This window comes from Dermatophagoides pteronyssinus, unplaced genomic scaffold, assembly GCF_027571235.1.
Source record: "Dermatophagoides pteronyssinus isolate colony J.1.1.1.1 unplaced genomic scaffold, Derpt_VIB-CSIC_2022.12 sq0032, whole genome shotgun sequence".
Taxonomy (NCBI): Eukaryota; Metazoa; Arthropoda; class Arachnida; order Sarcoptiformes; family Pyroglyphidae; genus Dermatophagoides; species Dermatophagoides pteronyssinus.
In genome coordinates, this window is record NW_027461556.1 from 234646 (window position 1) to 255636 (window position 20991).

The window sequence follows — 20991 nt, forward strand, 5'->3', positions numbered from 1 at the left end:
TTAAAATTTTGTTTTTTTTAAATGAAATTTTTATGTTAATATACCTGTCGTCACCATCATCATCATCAATAGTCATCGAAGAAGAATAGGAATAAGAAGATCAAAATCCCAACAAAACAATAAATGTCTGGCATGTACACAATAAAAACACAGAAAATAAGATCAAAAAGATTGATTGTACACAAACAATGACAGAGATAATCAATTTTATTGAACCAAATCGAAAATTATTATTATCAATTTTCGATTTTGGTTGGTTTTTGCTATTATTTGCAGTAACCATCATCATCATTATTATCAGTTTCGAAAAAAAATTGTTCAACATTTGCATATCCTGAACAACAACAACAACAACATTCGAAAACATTCGAATCAATAATCATCATCATATTTGTGCGAGAAAAACCGAGAAGAAAAAACTACAAAATAATGACAAATCATTATTGTTCAGAAGAAGAAAAAATTGTTTGTTTTTTTTTGATAATTTTGTTAAAATTCTGACATTTTTCGTTTTTGTCTTTGTGAATTCATCACGGATTCAATTTTGTTTGTTTGTTTATTGCATCCATATTTTTGGCTTCCTTAATTTTCATCGAAACTAAATTGATCGATTGATTGATTGATAGCGACGCCATCGTGTTTTGTTTCGTTTCCAACCTAACCCAGCACATTATTCAATTAGTTGAATAAATCTTTCGAAAATTGTTGTCTGCAGATTCATTTTGTTTGATCGGGAACAAAAAAATGGAAAAAACCACATTGGGTTTGCACGAAAATTGATTTTGATCAACCAATTTTCATTTCATATTTTTCATTCATTCATTGATTTAATATCTTTATTTGAATAATCAAAAAGAAAGAAAGTTTCGATTCAAATTCAAATTGAATTGATTTTCGTTTTGTTTTGTCTGATCATCATTATCATCGACGATGGTTTCTTTTCAAAAAAAAGAATGGCTAATTTTTTCCTCTTCTAGCTGGACACACAAGGACAAGATAAAGTCATTGTCATTAGATTATTTCAATTCGATTGAATCTTTTCTTCTTTCTTCTTGTTTTGTGTAGAAATAGCCGACATTCATCTTTGGTTTCTTTGTTTTCTTGACAATAAGGTGTATAATCTCATTCATGTGACTATTTTTACCCCATTTGTTCTTTGAAAAAAAAAGAAAAAATTTCTGTTGAACAAAAAAAAACCAGAAAAAAAAATTTGAATCAAATAAGCTTATTCGGTTCAATAAGTATTTTGTCCTTCTCTTTGTCTAAATCTCTCTATTATTATCCAATTGTTGACTGATTTGATTTCGATATCAATGAAAATCGAGAAAATTGGCCAAACAAATACGAACTCAAACAAACCAAACATCTTTATTATTGTCATTTTTAGCCAAACAAAATGGGTAAATACAAATTTATTCGGGACTGGAGTAAAATCCATTGAACCTTATTTTGAATCAAATTTTTTTTCTATTATTGTATTTTCATCCAGGTAAATTTTTAAATAACCATATAATGTTTGTTTGTTTGTTTGTTCGGTTGGTTGTTTGTTCGGTGTATTTATTTCAAATAATAATTTTCTGACCTATTAGCGGTCATCAAGTAGAAGGAGAAGGAGAAAACGCTACCCTATAAAATTGGATGATGATGATTTGGTTTTTTTTTGTTTTGTTTAATCTACTACTTTTATGAATGGTCCAGGTGTCAATTACAAATCAATATTCATATTTGTTTTTTTGGTTGTTTACTAATTGACGTTTATTTATCTAATATGTTGTTGTTGTTCCATTCTGGATTTTCAAGTGTATTTTGTACCAAAGTGTTTAAATATTTACACATTTTTTTTTGATCAGTTGAAGAGGTTAAAATAGGTGATATGATGGATCAAAATGGGCTATTTTATTTTATTTGGATCAACAAAGGGTTAAACAAACAAATGATGAAAGAAATTAATATCCCATTCGGTTATTTTCATTGTTGGTGGTCTTTTGATATGTTATTATTATTGGTTGCGAATGTCGTTGATGTTGTTCCCATTCCCATCATATTACCATTATACCATCCATTATTACTAGCAATTAACCCGTTGGTCGTTGCATAAATATTATTTAATGCATTTTGTAATTGATGATTTATTGATGATGTTCTTTGGTGTTGTTGATGAGGAATTTTTCCCGCCAATTCATCCAATTGTATTTGATCGAAAAATGATTTATTAATTTGATTTGAATTTCTTTGTTGTTGAATATTTTCATCAGTCATCATTGTTGTTGTTGCTGTCGATGTTGTTGATGCAAAAATATTCGGTAATAAACCATGAAGTGATGTGGCTAAATTCGGTGTCGATGCCGATGTTGTTGGTGGTGGTGGAAAAAATCCCGAAGGTACAACATTACCAAACAAACTACGATAACCAATCAATGAATCAAATAAATGTCTTGTCATATTTGATGATATAATTGGTAATTGTGTTGATATTGATGTTGTGGATGATCCTTGTGCTGTTGCTGCTGCTGCTGCTGGTGATGACGATGATGATGATGATTGTTGTGGATGAAATATCGATAAATCCGAATTAATAATACCAAACGATGATGATGATGATGGTAATGTATTTGCTCCCCTTGAATATAACTCGGGGTTAAAATTTGAAATCAATGGATGTTGTAATTGTTGTTGATTAATTGTTGTTGTTGTTGTTGTTGGTGATAAAGATTGTTGTTGTTGTTGTTTTATTGATGATATCTGTGTACCATTATCGAATAAAAATTGTTCTTCATGCTGGCCACCAAGAATGGCGTCAATCTGAATATTTGATGTTTCTGGTGGTAAGATTTTCTGCTGCTGCTGTGGATGATAATGCTGGTGAGGATGATGATGACCACCATGATGTATCATTGCTGCTTTTTCATAATTAGCTTTATGTCTTACAAATGAATTTTTTGGTTTTTTCATTTTATTAAAACCAAATTTTTTACGTATTTCACTAAAATCTGTTTCAATCAATGGTAATGATGTTGATGGTGGTGGTGCTATTTTAACAGCAGCAGTAGTCGTAGTAGTCATCATCATTCTTTTAATCATATTTTCAGTATCAAATGATGAATCCATTTGATTCAATGGCAATGAAGATGATTCTTTAGTCAATATATCAATAGTTTTCAATATATCACCATTACAATAACCGAAAGTTTTTTCTAAATAATCATTATTAATTTTTGGAAATATTTTCTCCAATATTTTTACAACATTTGATGATTCTTGTTGTTTTGCTGTTGTTGTTGTTGTTGTTGATTCACCTGCACGTGTCTGTTTTTTTCCTCCTTTACCAATCAACTCATTAGTCGTTGATGAAGAAGAATTTGCCGCAGCCGATCTTTGTTTCGTTGATCGTCGTCGTTGGCGATTTATTCCATTCAATGTTGCTGGTGATCTTTGTTGATTTATAGCCATTTCTGTTGATTCTTCCTTTGTTTCAGAAATAGAAGCTATACCAAAAAGAGAAAAAAAGAAAAAAGAAAAAAAAAGGTTTCAAAATAGGCAAACATTCCAATGTGACACGTTTGAAAATTTTTTTATTGACATAACATGGTGGTAGTACTTAGTCAATTCTATTCAATTTAATTAAATTTGATTAATCTTTTTTTTTCTTTCCCTCATTGTTATTTATATATGACGATTATGATGGGGAGGAATATTTTTAACACTCACTCACTCACTCACTATGTCTATTGTCATCAATAATCACATAATAATAATAATAATAATAATGATGATGCAAAAATGGAAAAAAATATTCCGACTTTATCAACTTTGAATTCGATTTGGTCTATTTCTCGTTTCGTTCTTTTGTGGATCAAATTTTTTGTCTGTCTGTCTATTCATTTTTTTTGACGATCTGATGTTATTAATAATCATAAAGCGAGGAAGCAAAAGGAAAAAAAAATATCAATAACAAAAAAAATTTACTATATTAACAGAGAGAGAGGAGATATGGATGAAAATAGTTATGATGATGTCAACAATAAAAAATTCCATTCCATTCTTTTCATCATCCATAATATTCTGTGTGTTTTATAAATTGACTCTAAAAGAATTTGACTTTTCATTTTCTCTCCCCATATTTTCCTATCTAACTTTTTTTTTCTACAAAATTCTCAGGGATTTAATATTTTGAAATTATTCTCTTTGTGCTGATGTTGTTATTGTTGTTTGAAAAGTTGTGACAATGACAGTTTTATGAGTTTTTTTTTGCTACTGGTTTTTCTCCCCCCCCGACATCGATTATTGATGATGTTTATCTTCCAATTTTATCTATAGAAATACAAATTGAATTTGGACTTTTTTTTGGATTCTCTTATTTTGTTTGTTTGTAAACTTAATTTTTTTTCCCAAAAATTTTCTCGATGATAATTGAAACTTTTTCATTTTTCGATGGAAAAAACATTCGAATGAAAAACATTCAAAAAAAAACATTCGAAAAAAAAACATTCGAAAAAAAAACATTCGAAACCATTTTTGCTCGCTCGCTCGCTCACCTAAGTATCATTTTTGGCTTAAATGTAAATATTTTTGTTTTTTTCCCGGTTTGTTTGTTTGTTTGATTTTTTTTTATTTTGATAAACAACAACAACAATCATCAATACACGGGGTCCATTTAAATTTTTGTTTTTCTTTCTGTTATTTACATTTTAGTGGTAGACAATACGACACCTTTTTCAAATGAAAAAAAATGAAAACAAAGTTTTCATCATCACTTAATGTGTGGGTATTGTTTCGAGAGAAAATTGAATAAAGCTTTCAACAAAATTTTATTTTGTTTTTTTTTCTTTCCTGAATAGAAAATCTAAATGGATTTGTCTCACTTTTTTTATAAGCCAATTTGTCTGTAACAAAACAAATCAGAAAACATACGCGAATCACACATTGTATTGATGAAATGAATGTATTTCTTCCCCCCTGGTCGTCGTCGTCGTTTGCATCAAAAACCATATTCACAATGGAACACGAGATATAATTGTGTTAATGGAAATGATTGGTTGGATATCAATTTTTTTCTGGGGTTTTGAATTGAATTGGTTTTGACATTTTTTTTCTTTCTTCCTCCAAAACAACAAACTAATACTAATCGTATGTATTTGATTATTATTATTGATCAGTCGTTATTTATTATCTCTCACTCCCCTTCGGGAGAAAAAAAACAACCATCATCCTCCCCCTCCTACATTCAATGAAAGGAAAACTTGACTATTTTCACCCATAATGATGATTCGAATTGTGTGTTTCAATCAGACAATTTTTTTTTTTGTTCGAATTTCCTATTTTCACAATGATGGTCACCCTTAACACACAACAAAAAATACTCGAAACATGTTTATAACAACGAAGAAGACGATGAAATCATCATCACTGCATTTGACATTCAAGATGAAACTTTTGGTTTTTTTTTATTCTCGTTCTGAATTGTAACACTAACCATCATCATCAGTATTTATCAGGTATGTTTTTTGCTCAATGTGACCAACTAAAGGAAACAATAACTGAAATTGTGAAACCATTGTATTGATCATTTGCCAGTCCTTATGAGTTTGTGAGTGGACACAAACAAAAAACCAACAACAACAACAACAAAACCAGAAAAAAAGTGACAAAGTGTGATTTTCAATTGAAAACAACAATAAAAGGAAGTGTCAAAGAATTTCATTCACTCATTCACGCTATTTACACTCAAGCCTCTCTGTATGTCTCATTATGTGTGGAAATGTCACTCCCATCATCATCATCATCAACAGCAAGTAAAAGTGAGAAAAATCAAATTGAAAGATTTTCTTTGATCAATTGGATTTGTCCTTATTTTATTTGATGAAAGAAAAAAAAGCCAAAGAAATCATCATCATTTATAAGTGGCTGTCATCGATTTTTTTTTTTTGGTTGGGTTTTCTTTCATGATGATATATAAAGACATCAAACCAGCGGACAAAAAGTTTTTTCTTACAATAATTTACCTTTTCGACAATGGTTAATAGAAAAAAATGTTTTTTTTTCCGTTTGGTTGCTGTTCTAATTAGATCAAATTTGTCAAACGAACAGCCAAAAAAAAAAAACTTTTAAAGAGAGATTCAAAGATTGTCATTTTTCATTCACATTCATTGTTTCTTATGATTGAAAAATTTTTTCAAAATTCATATTTTTTTGATTGTTTGTCGTCAAGAGATTGACAGAAAGATTTTCTCTTCATCATGAAGTACCCACCATCATCATCATCAATATTGACGACTTAATATCCGACTTAAAATAGGTCGGTATTTTTTGACAATGTATTTATTAACTAAAGCAACAAACAAACTAACAACAACAACAACAGCGAAAAAAAAACACATTTCTGTTATTGACATGTTTTAGTTTTTTTTCTTTCTTTCTTTCTTTTCAATCCATGGATAAAAATGAGACAATCCAAAAGAAACAATAAACAGCGTACGTCCATAACAAAAAGATTCGAACAAACAAATGAAAAAGCAACTGTTTCCACACAGATGGATCAAAAATAGAGAGAGAGAGGGTCGCTCGTTTGGTTAAAATATATTTATGTATTGTTTATCTCCTGATTGAAAAAGAAAAATCTTTAACAATTGAAAATAATTTCTCTCTCTCTCTCTCTCTCTCTCTCTCTCTCTCTCTCTCTCTCTCTCTCTCTCTCCCTGAACTATCAACACGTATTTAAATGAAGAGGGTAGATTTTTATCAAGAGAAAAATCAAAATGAATTAAATTAAATTAAATTTATAAACACTATATATGTGAATTGTTCGATACAATCGATACATCAATCAATCGATCGATCGAACAATCGAAAGGAAAAAAGATAAAATCAAATCAAACCGTTTATTGATTAAATAACATACCTGATAATGGTGATGGTAATGTTGATGATGATGTTGCTGCTGCTGGTGATGATAACGATGATAACGATGATGATGATAAAGATGATGATTGTGTCATATTTGCTGTTGTTGTAACATATTGTTGTTGTTGTTGTTGTTGTTGATAATGTTCAGCGGATAACATTTGATCATCATCATCATGATCAGCCATCATAATTGATGTTGTTGGATCAATTTTTTCTTGTTTTTTATCATCATCATCATCTTCATCGTCGTCATTTTCATTTGTAATGGATAAAAATGATGATGTTCCACCATGATGATGATCATCATCATTATCTCCATTTGTAATCATTAGATTTGTTGATGTAACACCATCAACAATATCTTTTGATGCAGCTGCTGTAGTTGTTGTTGATGTTTGATGTTGTATCAATTGTGCCATTGCTGCTGATAATGTTAATCCAGCTTTATGCATAGCAACTAAACCATCTTGACATCCATATAGGATACCCATTTCACGGGCTTCATTTTCTTCTTGTGCCTAGTTTTTTTTGTTTTGTTTTGTTTCATCATTAAATTTCAAATTTTCTGAAAAGAATAATTACCTGTTGACGACGAAGTGCTACCTGTGCAGCCATAACACGTTGTCTTTCAGCAATCAATGTACATTTTGCACATAAACAATCTTTCCAACGACAAAATCTTTTATGTCCTTTCAATGCCGAAACAACACCATGATTACGACAACGTGCACATTTTGGTGTTCGTTGATATCGATCATTATTTGTTACCATTGATAATGTTGTTGTTTTTTTCGATGTTTTCAATGATGATTTTCGATGTTTGATTCGTGATGCTGATTCGGTTGGTAATGTTGATTCATCACTTGATGAATCAACAATATTTTGATCATCATCCATTTGATCCATTGATAATCCATGGTGATGATTATGGTGATGATCATTGGCCATGGCCAACATATGGCTGTCCATTTTTACTTGGGAAAAAGAAATTCTTGCAAAATAAAAAACTTACTGACACAAACTTATTACATTCGATCACTGATCAGGTCGATGAATGTGAATCAATTTTGAAAGCGAAAAAGCAAATCAAAAAAACAAATCGATAGTTTTTTCATTTGGTTATTTTATTTTTGAATTTCAAAAAATTGAATAATTTCAACGAACATGCGTAACGTGATAAAATAACGGATTCTAGTAACAAACAAACAAATTGATAAAAGATTTTTTTTTGTTACAAGAGTTATTTGATGCCAAAATATTAAGAAAAAAATGGGCGTGTTTAGAATGTTTTTTCTTTGTTTTCTGGTGAAAATGAAAATGTGTAACTGTTTTTTCATTCGACAAACAACTAAAACGAAAAATCAAAATCGATAACGCTATTGGTTGATTTAAAAAAATGACGAGAAAAGAGAGCAAAAGAAAAACGAAAGAGAGGAGGGTAACAGTAACAGTACATAATTTTTTTGTTAATTTTTTTTGGTGGGTTGTAACAAAAACAGAAAAAAAGGCGGAGACAATTTGTGTAACTGTGTGTGTGTGTGTGTATCACATTTATGTTACTGTTTTTTTTTTTGTACGGAATTTGTGCGCAGAAAAAAAAACATTTTTTTTTCTTCTTCAAAAAATTCAGTTAGGTTAGGTTAGGTTAGGTTGATGACTATATGACTATATGATTCATAGTTCAGTTAGGTTAGGTTAGGTTGATGACTGCATGACTATATGATAAATGATGTATTGATTTTTCTTGTTTTGCTTTTGTTTGTGATCAGCCTATAATTCAAATGGGAACCATCATCATCATCATCATTATTGGGCGTCATGATTCGTCACTGAATTGTTTTTATTTGGGCGGTACAATTCATTTTTTGTTTTTGTTTCTCTCCTAAAGTATCGTCTCTATTCAATGATTTTACTGTCTAACTTTGGGAAATATTTGGCTTCCATATTTCAATTTTCAAATGGTGAAAATAACAATAGACCAAACAGAATATTCGATAATAATAGGCCACACAGAGAACGATAATAACGAGAACGAATAATGGATCTTTGTAAACTTTAACTAAACATTAGAAATCTTGAAACTTCCTTCTTTCGCACAAACATTCTTTACATTCCAAAAGGATGAATGTTCCATGTTAATTTTAAAAAAATTAACAAAAAGATACGCCATCTGTTGGACCAGATTGGAATTTTTTTTTTTTGAAAGCAGAAAAATTTCAAAAATTATCAATGCCATTGATATTGATTGCCATTGATTGAAAAAATCATTAAAGAACATTTTTTTTGTTGTTAAAAGCTCATCATCATTTGGAATCTTATCATATATGTGATGAGTACTTTTGTTGCAAAAAAAATAAATTACCTGCATACCAACCGAACACACAGAGATACACACACACACATGTGGTATACAATACACCAAGGTAACCAGTTTGTTTTCCTTTCCTTTTCATTTCATTTCGATTGCCAGCAATAAAAAAAAAGATAAATTTTTCTTTCGAATCTTTTTTGTTGTATACAGACATCCATCCACTATCCATGATACATGTTAAAACGTTGGTGGTTTTTTCCCTCTCTCTCTCTCTCTCTCCCTCACACACAGCATAATTTTGCTGTTTGTTGCTATCATCATCATCATTGATTCAACAGAAAAGAAAAAAACAAAACAAAATTATCATTTAATGCTTGCATGTCCTGCATACACACACACACGCACAGACATTTGTTGATTTCCATTTTTGTTGTTTGTTGATTTTCATCACTAAAAATCATTTCGCCATTCCTTTGAAAATTGGTTTTTTATTTATTTTGATTTTGATTTTGGACAATATTTTTCCATCTGAAAATCCTCATCATCAAAATTCCTCACAATCATCATCATCATCATCATCCAGGTGAGTGTTTTTCTGCTTTTTCGGCTGGAATCCCTATGGAATCCATCAATCAAAACTATCAAAACATCCATCCATCCATCAATCACATCCATCCATCCATCCATGGTTGCTGTCAACACACATTTGATTGACAATCCTTTTTTTTGATATCAGATATGATTTATTATGTCTATATTGCGGTTATGGTTATTTTTGTTTATTTTTTTTTTTTTTTGGTTGAATGTTTGTTTGTTTGTTTGTTTGATTTGTTATGTCAAAAAAAAAAAAAAAAAAAATGAAAACAAATTCAACCATATTCGCTGGAAGTTTATTTTTTTCTGCTGCTGTTTCTGCTGCTGTTTTTTTACTGTTGTTTCTGTTGTAAATGTCAAGATCAATGTCGATGATGATGATGATAAGTAATGTTAAGGTGTGAACATTATGCAAAGAATTATGAAATATTTTTGTTGATCGATCTGTTTGAATCGATATGATAAAAAAACGAATTATGTTCGTTGCTTTTCGGAAATCGATTTTTTAGAAAACTTGATTGGCTTTTTCCCCACCAACACACACCTAGTTACTAATCGAAAAATTTTAAAATTTTAAAATAAAAAAAACAAAAAAAAGTGAACGGATATCATTTCGGAAAATTCTCTCTCTCTCTCTCTCTCTCTCTCTCTCTCTCTCTCTTCATCATAAATAAAAACCGATTCCGGATTTATTAAGAAAAATCACTGATGTTGATTGAGAGAGAGAGAATACGCAATTTGTATATCTGTAAATTGTCGTCACTATTACTTTAACATCGAACAACAAAAACAACATACAATTTCAATCTGAATCTATCCTATGTATCCTATGTATGTGTAATATATCTTGGTTTGTTTGTTTGTTTGTTTGTGTGTGTTTGGCAGTGGTCCCACTTGAACAAACTAAAAAAACTAGTTTGCCGGATCATGCTTGCATGATATGTTAAACTCGCCAGTTTGTCAAATCGCAAACTTTTCCCGTTTTCTACTTCCACAGTGCATTTTTCGGTTTAGTCTGTTTGTTAGTTTTTACAAGTGGGACCACGGCCTTTATTTCATAGTAAATTTTTTTTTATTTTCATTTTCAGAATTCAAACCGAATCCAATCACATTTTTTTCTCTCTCTCTCTCTCTCTCTCTCTCTCTCTCTCTCTCTCTCTCTCTCTCTCTCTCTCTCTCTCTCTCTCTCTCTCTCTCTCTCTCTCTCTCTCTCTCTCTCTCTCTCTCTCTCTCTCTCTCTCTCTCTCTCTCTCTCTCTCTCTCTCTCTCTCTCTCTCTCTCTCTCTCTCTCTCTCTCTCTCTCTCTCTCTCTCTCTCTCTCTCTCTCTCTCTCTCTCTCTCTCTCTCTCTCTCTCTCTCTGTGTGTAAAAGGCAATATTCTTTTTTCTTCTTCTTCTCCATTCGTTTTTTTGATTTATTTTGTTAATAAAAACATTTGGCCATCATCATCAATGGATGATGATCATTAAAATGAAAAAAATCAACACACTAAACAGACACCATAGTGATGATTGATTGATTGATTGATTGAGAATCAAGAATAAAAATAAACTGTTATTCAATTCAAACAAACCAGCAGAAAATAGAAAAATAATTTTTTTTCTTCTCCAGTGACAAAAACCTTGAATGAATATCTTTAAACCAGCATTTTTTTCAGAAAAAACGATACAATCAAAAAACAACAACTTTTTAACGACATTTGTTTAACGACAACCGTATGTATGCCATAATAACAATTGAAAAATTGATCAATGATCATCGACGACGATTGTTAATCATTAATGATTGCTGATAATGATGATCATCATTATAGTCGATTAACTAACTAACCTAACTTGTCGACAATAATAATAATTATCATCTTGATCAAACAAGCAAACAACCAATTGGTAAAACCTCCGATTTTTGTATATATCAATATCTCCTCTGTGTAAGCACAGAGGAGATATATTCAAATTGCCAATTCTGTTTGCCTGTTTTAAAATGCCTGTTGAATGCCTGTTTGCAGTCAATTGATTTGATTCGAATCTGATTCTAATTCAATGTCTGTTTTTCATCGTTGTTTTGTTGTTTGTTTTTTTCACCCAAAAACAAAGCTTTCTTTCAACAAGTTTTTTTTGTTTTTGCTGTTTTTACCCCAAATAAATATTGATTTCCTTTTGTCAAAACAACAACAACATTCATTTTTCCTTTCTGTGTGCGTTTTTGATTTCCTTTTTGATTTGCAATTTTTGATTTTTGATTTTTCCAAATTCAGCTGCAACAAATTCACCCAAAAATGATGTCCCGTAATCGTTCACCATCATCATCGATAAATACGTTAAATTCTGAAACAACAACAACAACATCTGAATCCGATGATGGTAACAACAGTAGTTTACGTTCAAATTCATTTCGTCGTCCATTTCGTCGTAATGGTGCATTTAAAAAGAAAAAATATTCAATCATTTTGGATCATAGTTTTCATCCAAGATTTTTTAAACAACCAACATTCTGTAGCCATTGTCGTGAATTTATATGGGGTGTTTTAAATAAACAAGGTTATCAATGTGAGGTAATGTTTGTTTTATGGTTTTTTACATTTTTTCAAATGTTTTTCCTCTTTCAATCAATCATCGATCCAGGTTTGTTCACTTGTTGTACATAAACGTTGTCATGAATTGGTTACATTTAAATGTCCGGGTGCTGATAAAGGTATTGAAACTGATCCACGTAAAGTACATAAATTTCAATTGCATACATATTCAACACCAACATTTTGTGATCATTGTGGTTCAATGCTTTATGGTGTTTATAAACAAGGTTTTCAATGTAAATCATGTCTGATGAATTTTCATAAACGTTGTCGTCCAAATGTACCGAATTTATGCGGTTGTGATGCAGTTGAAAAACGTGGTCGTATTGAACTGAGAATTCAGGTTAAAAATCTTAATAATAATCATCATCATAGTGATGATGATAACCACAACAACAACAACGATAATGATAATAATCACATTGAAAACATTAATGATAAAATGATTATCTGTTGTGATATACGAAAGGCAAAAAACCTATGTATAATGGATCCAAATGGCCTTTCAGATCCATATGTTAAAGTAAAACTTTTATCAAGTAATTATCAATCATTGAATAATAATCGTGAATCAATAACCAAATATAAAACAAAAATCATACGTAATACATTGAATCCTGAATGGAATGAACGTATTTGTATTGAAATCGGTCCACAAGATCGTGATAAACGATTATTGATTAGTGTTTGGGATTGGGATCGTACATCACGTAATGATTTTATTGGTTCATTATCATTTGGTGTTTCCGAATTGATTAAACAATCGGTTGAAGGTTGGTATAAATTATTGAATGAAGAAGAAGGTGCTTATTATAATGAACCATTACCACCACCGGGTGAAAATCTTATTGATTATTTACAAAAAAAATTACATATTAATAATATTGAACAACAACAAGAACAACAATTTCGTAGTACTGTTTCGGAAAAAAATTCACATGATAATCATGATTCCAAAGAACATTTATTTCATTCACTTACCAAACATCATCATCATCATTCTAAAGATTTTAAACTAAATGATGGTTTGGATTCATTTAATTTATTAAAAATTCTTGGTAAAGGTAGTTTTGGTAAAGTATTATTAGCTGAATTGAAAAAAAATCCAAAACAATTATATGCAATTAAAGTATTGAAAAAAGATGTACTTATTATGGCTGATGATATTGAAAGTGCAATGATTGAAAAACGTGTATTAGCTCTTACCAACAAGCCACCATTTCTTCTTGGATTACATTCCTGTTTTCAGGATAAAGAACGTTTATATTTTGTTATGGAATATGTAACCGGTGGTGATCTAATGTTTCAGATACAAAAATTTCGTAAATTTAAAGAACCGATTGCTTGTTTTTATGCTACCGAAATTGCAATCGGTTTATTTTTCCTTCACGAACGTGGTATTGTTTATCGTGATCTGAAATTGGATAATATTCTATTGGATTCAGAAGGACATATAAAAATTGGTGATTTTGGTATGTGTAAAGAAGGTATTTTTGGTTCAAAAACTGCTCATACATTTTGTGGTACACCGGATTATATTGCACCGGAAATTATTAAAGGGATTCCATATTCAAAATCGGTTGATTGGTATGTTGTTTTTGTTGTTGTTTTTGAAATTTGATTTGATTTTAACCATTTTTCTTTCATTCAATGATCTTTACATTCAGGTGGTCATATGGTGTACTTTTATATGAAATGTTAACCGGTCAAGCACCATTCGATGGTGAAGATGAAGATGAATTATTTCAAAATATTATCGATCATAATGTCCTATATCCAAAATCAATATCAAAAGAAGCAAAAGATTTATGTAAAGCATTTCTAGTAAAAGATTCACAACAACGTCTTGGTTCTGGTATAAATGATGAATTAAAAATAAAAAATCATCCATTTTTTCGTCGTATTGATTGGATAAAAATCCTAAATAAAGAAATACAACCACCATATAAACCACAAATTACTGATGATAGATTAGTTGAAAATTTTGATATAAATTTTACTAAATCACAATTAACAATGACACCAAGTGATAAATCTGTTATTGCCAATCTAAATGGTAATGAATTTGATGGATTTTCATATGTTAATCCACTTTATATATGAATTATCATCAATCAACAAAAAAAATACCTATATTTTTTCGTTTGTTTTTGTTTTTTGTTATGGCATAATTTCGTTTAAACTTGTTGTTTGTTTGTTTGTAAAAATAAAAAGTTTTTATTTAAAATATTTCCCAAAAAAATTTGTAAATTATTCATCCGAAATTGATGACGAAGAAGAAGAAGTTGAAGATGGTGATGATAATGATGATGAAATTGGTAATTCATTTTCAATTTCAAAATAAACAAATAATGGCCACCACCAATAATATTTAATAAAATTTGAATCCGAATCATCGATATTAAAATTGATTAAATAATTGATAAGATTTTTGGATCGTCCATCACTTCGATGTTGTCGATGTTGTCGTTGTTGTTGATGATGATGATAACGTTGTTTTAATTGGCGAAAAAATCTTCGTTCCATACACAGGGAATGATATGTCCAAAATAGTTGGGTACAAACATAAACACTAATGATTATATCGATTGTATAATGTTGATGTGATATAATTAATGATATAATTGCACTTGTACTTAATATCCAATGTATTATTTTCAATATAATCATTGCACATTTAATTATATCAGTATTTAATGCTAATGAATAATAATAAGTATCGATAAACAGGTGTACCATAATAATAATAATAGTATGACCGGAAAATATTTGATCACCACAAAGATTGAATTTTTGTTGTGTTACGAAACCGAATGTCTTTGAAAAGGCAATCATACGATTGATTGAACGAATAGAATATTCACTAACAGTAATATTCGCGGGGAATTTTGGTGAACAACTATTGAAAATACTTGGCGGTAATGATGTACTTGGAAAATACATTGATCTTATCATATATGCTAAACCAGTTACGAATGTAAAACGACGAAATATTCTTTCACGTTCCCAATGAAATAACAGTACAAATAAAAATGATAAATTTTGTAATGTAATATATAATTCAGTAAATACAATTAAATTATTATTACGTAATAATATTTCAAAACCAATATCAGGTAATGGTTTTAATTGTGATGGTATTCTTTCATGTGTTAATACAAGCATTAAACTATTAATCATCATACCAGATGCCATAAATAATAATAATATAAAATTTATTGAATGTCTTTGCCATAAAATATTGATAATTTTTTTGATTGTTGACATTCTTTTATTTCTTTGATTGTAAATATTGTTACGAACGAATTGTCGAAACAGTGGGAAACATGAATTTACAATTTCAAGTTTATAAATGTTTTTTTTTTGTTTTGTTTATTAATCTAAAAAAAAATTCTAAATTGAATTTGATTCAAAAAAAATCAATAATGGCCACCACCAAAATCGATTAAACATATTACCACCATTGTTTGAATATTGAAATGATTGATTCAAACAGATTGTATGATAAATATAAAATGTTCTTGTACAAATATAATATGCAATTAAAATGTTAACCAAATAATTCATACGGGCAATTATTATCATTAAAATTGCCATCCAACAACAATAAAACATTAGTCTTTCGAATAATAACCGAATCGGTAGACTATTTGATCGAAAATATGTTGTTAAAAATTGATAAGCAAGAATTATATGAATAGCACGTAGGATATCAACATTTCCACCACAAAAATTTGCCTGTCCATTTATCATAATGGTTGAAAATGAACCGAAACGAAAAATTTCCTGCCCAGATCGTTTTAATAGTTCACGAATGAATTGAAAATTTGTAACATTCGATGAAATACGTTGATGACAATCATTTCGTATATCCGAAATTGGTAATTGTGTTGCAGCCGAACAAACCGAATGTGTAAATATTGTAATACCGGTTATTAAACAAAAACGTCTAAAAATTTGCCAACCAATTTGATGTGTACCGAATAATATTAATAATGTTATTGCAAGAAATGATAAATAAATTTCAATCAAATAAACAGCATAATGACTATATGGTAAAAATTCAAAACCAATATCCGGTAATGAATATTCTTGTAATGGTATTCGTTCATTTATAATGACAATTAATAAACAATTTAAATATAGATTACTTAAATAAAATATTAATGCAAATAATGTTTTACAAATTTGCCAACGATTCATATTTGATTCATTTGTTTGATTTGGGCAAATAATTTTGTAATTTAAAAAAAAAATTAACCAAATTAATTCAATAATCCCGAATGTAATTGAATAACTCGGTTACATCTTTAATGAATAGACCTTTTTAAAAATTGGTCACATGACTGAATTCTTAAATTCGATTTTTCTGAGTGTATAATTCGAATGGCTTCAGTAAACGAAAATTTTGATGATGAAATTGCCGTTAAATCTCCATCGAATGCATCAACGAATGAATTACCATCATTAAAAGATTTTTCAGAAAATGTTGAAAATATTATTCGAAAAATAAATCGTCGATTTGATAAAAATCAATCCAATTGTCATACAATACTTTGTTATGGAAATGATGCTGATCGTCTTCGTTTGGTTGAATTCTTGTTTGGTCAACATATTGTATCCAAATGTCAATGGGATGTTCATCTGATACGTACCAATCATTTACCGAATCTTTTCGATCATCAACAAGCTCGTGAATTAATTCAAACAACTAAACAAGTGGATGATTTATGTTTTTTGAAAATATACTATTTAACGAGTCGTGAATCTCTATTCAATCATATGATGAGTGTTAGTGCTAGTAATCAGAATCGATTACTACCAAAAGCTTTCATCATTGATGATATTATGGCATATGTAGCTGATTCATTGAAAGATCAACAATCATCGAATGATGAACCGCAACAATCAGTTGATATTGAAACAGATCTAGGTCCTAAAAGAAAACGACCACGAACAAATTGTTGGAATCGATTGGATAAACAATTTCAAAATCTAATTCGTATTGTAAATGGTTTGATAGAAACACTGGAATATTGTGCATCTCGATTACAACGAACAACGTATTTAATAGTCAAAATTGATTTGAAAACATTTTATGCAAACGATTCTTCACTTCAACAAAATCAATTGTTTAAATTGAATAGAGCTCATTTCAAATATAAAATTAATGTCGACCAAACTCCTTTTGAAATCAATTCAATCTGATTAATTAATTTCAGTTTTTAAAATAATTCAATTTTATTAAATTTTTGCCGGCAAAAATTTTCAATGGGAAAACTTTCCGGAATGTTCTAAAAATCGAATAAAGAAAATATTTCCGAAATGAGTGGAGTTCACCTTTGCTGGTGTGTTTGTTCATTTTTTGCTTTCATTTGTGGTCATCGAAAAAAAGGATCAAAAAATTTTTTCGAATTTTTAATCAAAACTTTGTATTGAAAAATTATAAAAAAAATGTTGATCAAAACTATTAGCAGCAATCTTCGATCGATGATTTCATCACGATGTGGACGTGAGTATCAATGATAATTTGACCGAACCAAAAAAATTTGAAATGAAATGATTTTCCAAAAAACAGAATTGTCTCAGCTACGATCATTATCATCGGTAGAAAACATGGGTCTTGCTGAACCAAAACATGGCCGTAAAGAAACCGATGAACAATTCGATCAACGTTACATTCAATATTTTAGCCGACCAGATATAGATAATTGGGAATTGCGTAAAGGTATCAATGATTTACATGGTATGGATTTGATACCCGAACCACCGATTATTATTGCTGCACTTGAAGCTGCACGTCGTTTGAATGATCATTCAATTTGTGTTCGATTTTTGGAAGCCTTACGATGGAAAAGTCGTTTTGATAAAAATATTTATCCATATTTGATTCAAGAAATTCGTCCAACATTGGATAAATTGGGTATCAGTACACCAGAAGAACTTGGATATAATGAACCTGAATTGGCTATCGATGATTGTTTTGATAAATAATTAAGTAATTAATTTTAATTGTAAAATGTACTGTGTGCTTATTTGTTCTTAAATCATTAAAAAAAACATATATAGCTTATTATTAATTTTGTATCAATGAAATAATAATTGAGGAGGTAGTGATTTTTATCTGTTTCATTGATATATAAATTGAATTGAATTTGTTTTTTTTTTCAAATCAAATCAAATTTTATCCCATTCTTGTTGTTGATCAGTACCGAATATTGTGAAAATCATATTACCAAACAAATATATTGCTGTTGTTATGTAGAATATAAAATTCCATTTTTCGATAGCTGTTTCACCGAACGATGATGATGTGGATGTGGATGATGATTCGAATACTAAACCAACTAACCATGGACCAATAATACCCATTAAAAATGCTAATGAATGTGCAAAACCAACAATAGAACCGGTATAATTTCTTGAATATTCGGAAACAATTGTCCATTCACCACTGGTAAAAAATCCATGTAAAAACATTGCTATTATCAACAAAGCAAAAACAATGTTTTGGCTACATTTTTGTTGTTGATGATGATAATGAGTTATTCCTAACAAACAAATAGCCGGTCCAACCATTGCAATATTTTGTGATATTTTACGTATTAATAATGGTGATATTTGAAAATGTTTAATGAAAAAATTACATAAAATTGGACTAATAAATGATCCAATACCGAATGCAAATACAACCAATGCACTAATCAGACCATTTTCTTCGATTGTCAATTCGAATACAATGGCAAAATATGAAGGCATTTTGTTTAGTATAAGAAAAAAACCAAATGCACAGCACATTTTACAAATGACCGATGACCATACAACCGGTGATATAAGAATTTTTAACCATGGTGTTTGTCGTATTGTATTTTTCTATATTTTCATTTTTTGAAATCAAAAAGATTTAAATTGAATTTTTAATGAGAAAAAACATACCTTTGATTTGGAAATTGTAAACGGCATCGAAACTTTTTGTTGTATGAATTGTAATTCCATATCCGAAATTCGTTTATTTTCCAATGGATCATCTGATCCATACCAAAGCCATAAAACAATCCAAGGCAAATGTAATATTGCCATTACATAGAATATTAAATGCCAACCTATTTTGGATAATGTACAAAGATGACCAGCCAATAGATACATCGCCGAACAACCAATTGCATTACCAATTTGCATCCATGAATTTGCTTGTGTACGTTCATTACCATAAAACCATTTACTAAATAATGAAAACCATGCCGGATATGTAAATGCATGAAATCCACCAATCATAATCTGTATAATAATCAATGCAAAATCTTGATAATAATCAACGGCCAATGGTGTTATAGCCGATAGAATACAAGGACCAATTATACCGATAAATGCAAACCATTGTCCACCATAACGATCAGTAAAACTGCCTATTATTGTTGGTAAACACCAATATAGATAGAATGATGCACCAAGTATTGTACCCTATTATAAGTAAACGATTTTTTTTTTAAATAAATAAGTTTACATTGAATGTTTTTTTTGTTGCAAATGTTTACTTGCTTATTCTGATTCCAATCAAAATATTGATCTATTATTTCGGTCGTTGTTCGATTCAATGTTGATAATTTTGATTGTTGTGTCATATAAACCAATGCAACACTAACACCAGCACGATACATAAACAATAAAGCACATGCATACATTCCCAATAATCCGATTATCATTCGGGTTGACATTTTTTTTTCGGGATCGATTTTCAATCTTGAAATGATTATCTTTAAATTATCAACCCAATGCAGTGCACTGATTTTTTTTCGCATTTCGGTAAAAAAAGATATCTGTGTTTCCAATGTTTCTATGATCCATTTTTTTGTTTTAAATTTCGGTTTTTGTTTTATGACCGAAATGTCAACAAAACTAAAATAAAATGACTTTTTTTCCTTTTTGTTTGATGACCGATTTTGGGAAAATTTTTCAACTTTAAAAAAAAATCTGTTACAGCATAGAGATCCATAAATTGGCTCCATTTTTTTTTTTTTTTTTTGAATAAAAAAATTGAATTTATTTAATTGGAATTGCCATCATCATCATTATCATCAAATACATAATTTTGCACGCAACCAATCGACTATTTTTTCCAACAAAAAAAAATGTGTGAGAAAATTTAAGCGCGCAATAAGTACCAATATGGCCTTGATTAGCAATCGCCACCACCACATTCATTGATTAATGATTGATTTGGCAATCATCAATTGGCTACATTATTGCGCGATGTACCCATCATCATCGCTTTTACATAGCTCTTTTCCTATCATTACATTAGATTTTTTTTTTTGTTGTTGTTGTTGGCTTTTTATGATTATCAACAAGAAGAAAACAACAACAACAAATTTGCAATAAAATTCATCATAAGATTCTGTTGTTTTTTGGTTGTGTGAAAAAAAAATATCAAGGATACAATGTTAAAATAAGACATTTGAATAATAAGACATGATAAGAACCATTAAAAAAACAACATTCCATCTAGGCATATATTTGAACAATATTATTTCTTGATCGATCATTCTAGAAATTGTTTGTTTTCAAGTAAGGTGAATCATTTTTCAAGCATATTCCAAGCTTTAATTTT

The 20991-nt window shown here is 29.6% G+C and overlaps 7 protein-coding genes across 10 annotated transcripts; 3 read left to right on the forward strand and 4 right to left on the reverse strand.

Annotated features, from left to right (window-relative positions):
• Nucleotides 1-1874: 1874 nt before the first annotated feature.
• On the reverse strand, nt 1875-7964 carry LOC113799400 (uncharacterized). Its single transcript, XM_027350018.2, has 3 exons — nt 7486-7964; nt 6899-7421; nt 1875-3485 (listed from the first exon to the last, which is right to left on the reverse strand). Exons 1-3 carry the CDS (start codon nt 7870-7872, stop codon nt 1969-1971), a joined length of 2427 nt encoding a protein of 808 aa, XP_027205819.2. The 5' UTR covers nt 7873-7964; the 3' UTR covers nt 1875-1968.
• Nucleotides 7965-9569: 1605 nt separating this feature from the next.
• LOC113799549 (calcium-dependent protein kinase C-like) lies at nt 9570-14610 on the forward strand. Of its 4 annotated transcripts, none has more exons than XM_075823622.1 (4): nt 9570-9797; nt 12066-12362; nt 12433-13970; nt 14051-14610. In XM_075823622.1, the coding sequence occupies exons 2-4, from the start codon at nt 12087-12089 to the stop codon at nt 14484-14486; spliced, it is 2250 nt and encodes a 749-aa protein (XP_075679737.1). In that variant the 5' UTR covers nt 9570-9797; nt 12066-12086; the 3' UTR covers nt 14487-14610. The 4 variants fall into 4 exon arrangements, with proteins under 4 accessions (XP_075679737.1, XP_075679736.1, XP_075679738.1 ...); XM_075823621.1 differs by lacking the exon at nt 9570-9797 and adding an exon at nt 11245-11527; XM_075823623.1 differs by lacking the exon at nt 9570-9797 and adding an exon at nt 11245-11523.
• On the reverse strand, nt 14505-15696 carry LOC113799401 (phosphatidylcholine:ceramide cholinephosphotransferase 2-like). Its single transcript, XM_075823630.1, has one exon. It carries the CDS (start codon nt 15648-15650, stop codon nt 14634-14636), a length of 1017 nt encoding a protein of 338 aa, XP_075679745.1. The 5' UTR covers nt 15651-15696; the 3' UTR covers nt 14505-14633.
• A 55-nt stretch (nt 15697-15751) lies between these two features.
• On the reverse strand, nt 15752-16668 carry LOC113799422 (phosphatidylcholine:ceramide cholinephosphotransferase 2-like). The gene has a single exon (XM_027350044.2). It carries the CDS (start codon nt 16584-16586, stop codon nt 15777-15779), a length of 810 nt encoding a protein of 269 aa, XP_027205845.2. The 5' UTR covers nt 16587-16668; the 3' UTR covers nt 15752-15776.
• A 44-nt stretch (nt 16669-16712) lies between these two features.
• LOC113799423 (uncharacterized) lies at nt 16713-17659 on the forward strand. Its single transcript, XM_027350045.2, has one exon. The coding sequence runs from the start codon at nt 16770-16772 to the stop codon at nt 17589-17591; it is 822 nt and encodes a 273-aa protein (XP_027205846.2). The 5' UTR covers nt 16713-16769; the 3' UTR covers nt 17592-17659.
• A 93-nt stretch (nt 17660-17752) lies between these two features.
• COX5A (Cytochrome c oxidase subunit 5A) lies at nt 17753-18456 on the forward strand. Its single transcript, XM_027350202.2, has 2 exons — nt 17753-17895; nt 17962-18456. Exons 1-2 carry the CDS (start codon nt 17838-17840, stop codon nt 18375-18377), a joined length of 474 nt encoding a protein of 157 aa, XP_027206003.1. The 5' UTR covers nt 17753-17837; the 3' UTR covers nt 18378-18456.
• On the reverse strand, nt 18446-20604 carry LOC113799551 (sialin-like). Its single transcript, XM_027350196.2, has 3 exons — nt 19919-20604; nt 19320-19844; nt 18446-19256 (listed from the first exon to the last, which is right to left on the reverse strand). Exons 1-3 carry the CDS (start codon nt 20387-20389, stop codon nt 18561-18563), a joined length of 1692 nt encoding a protein of 563 aa, XP_027205997.2. The 5' UTR covers nt 20390-20604; the 3' UTR covers nt 18446-18560.
• Between the last annotated feature and the right edge of the window lie 387 nt (nt 20605-20991).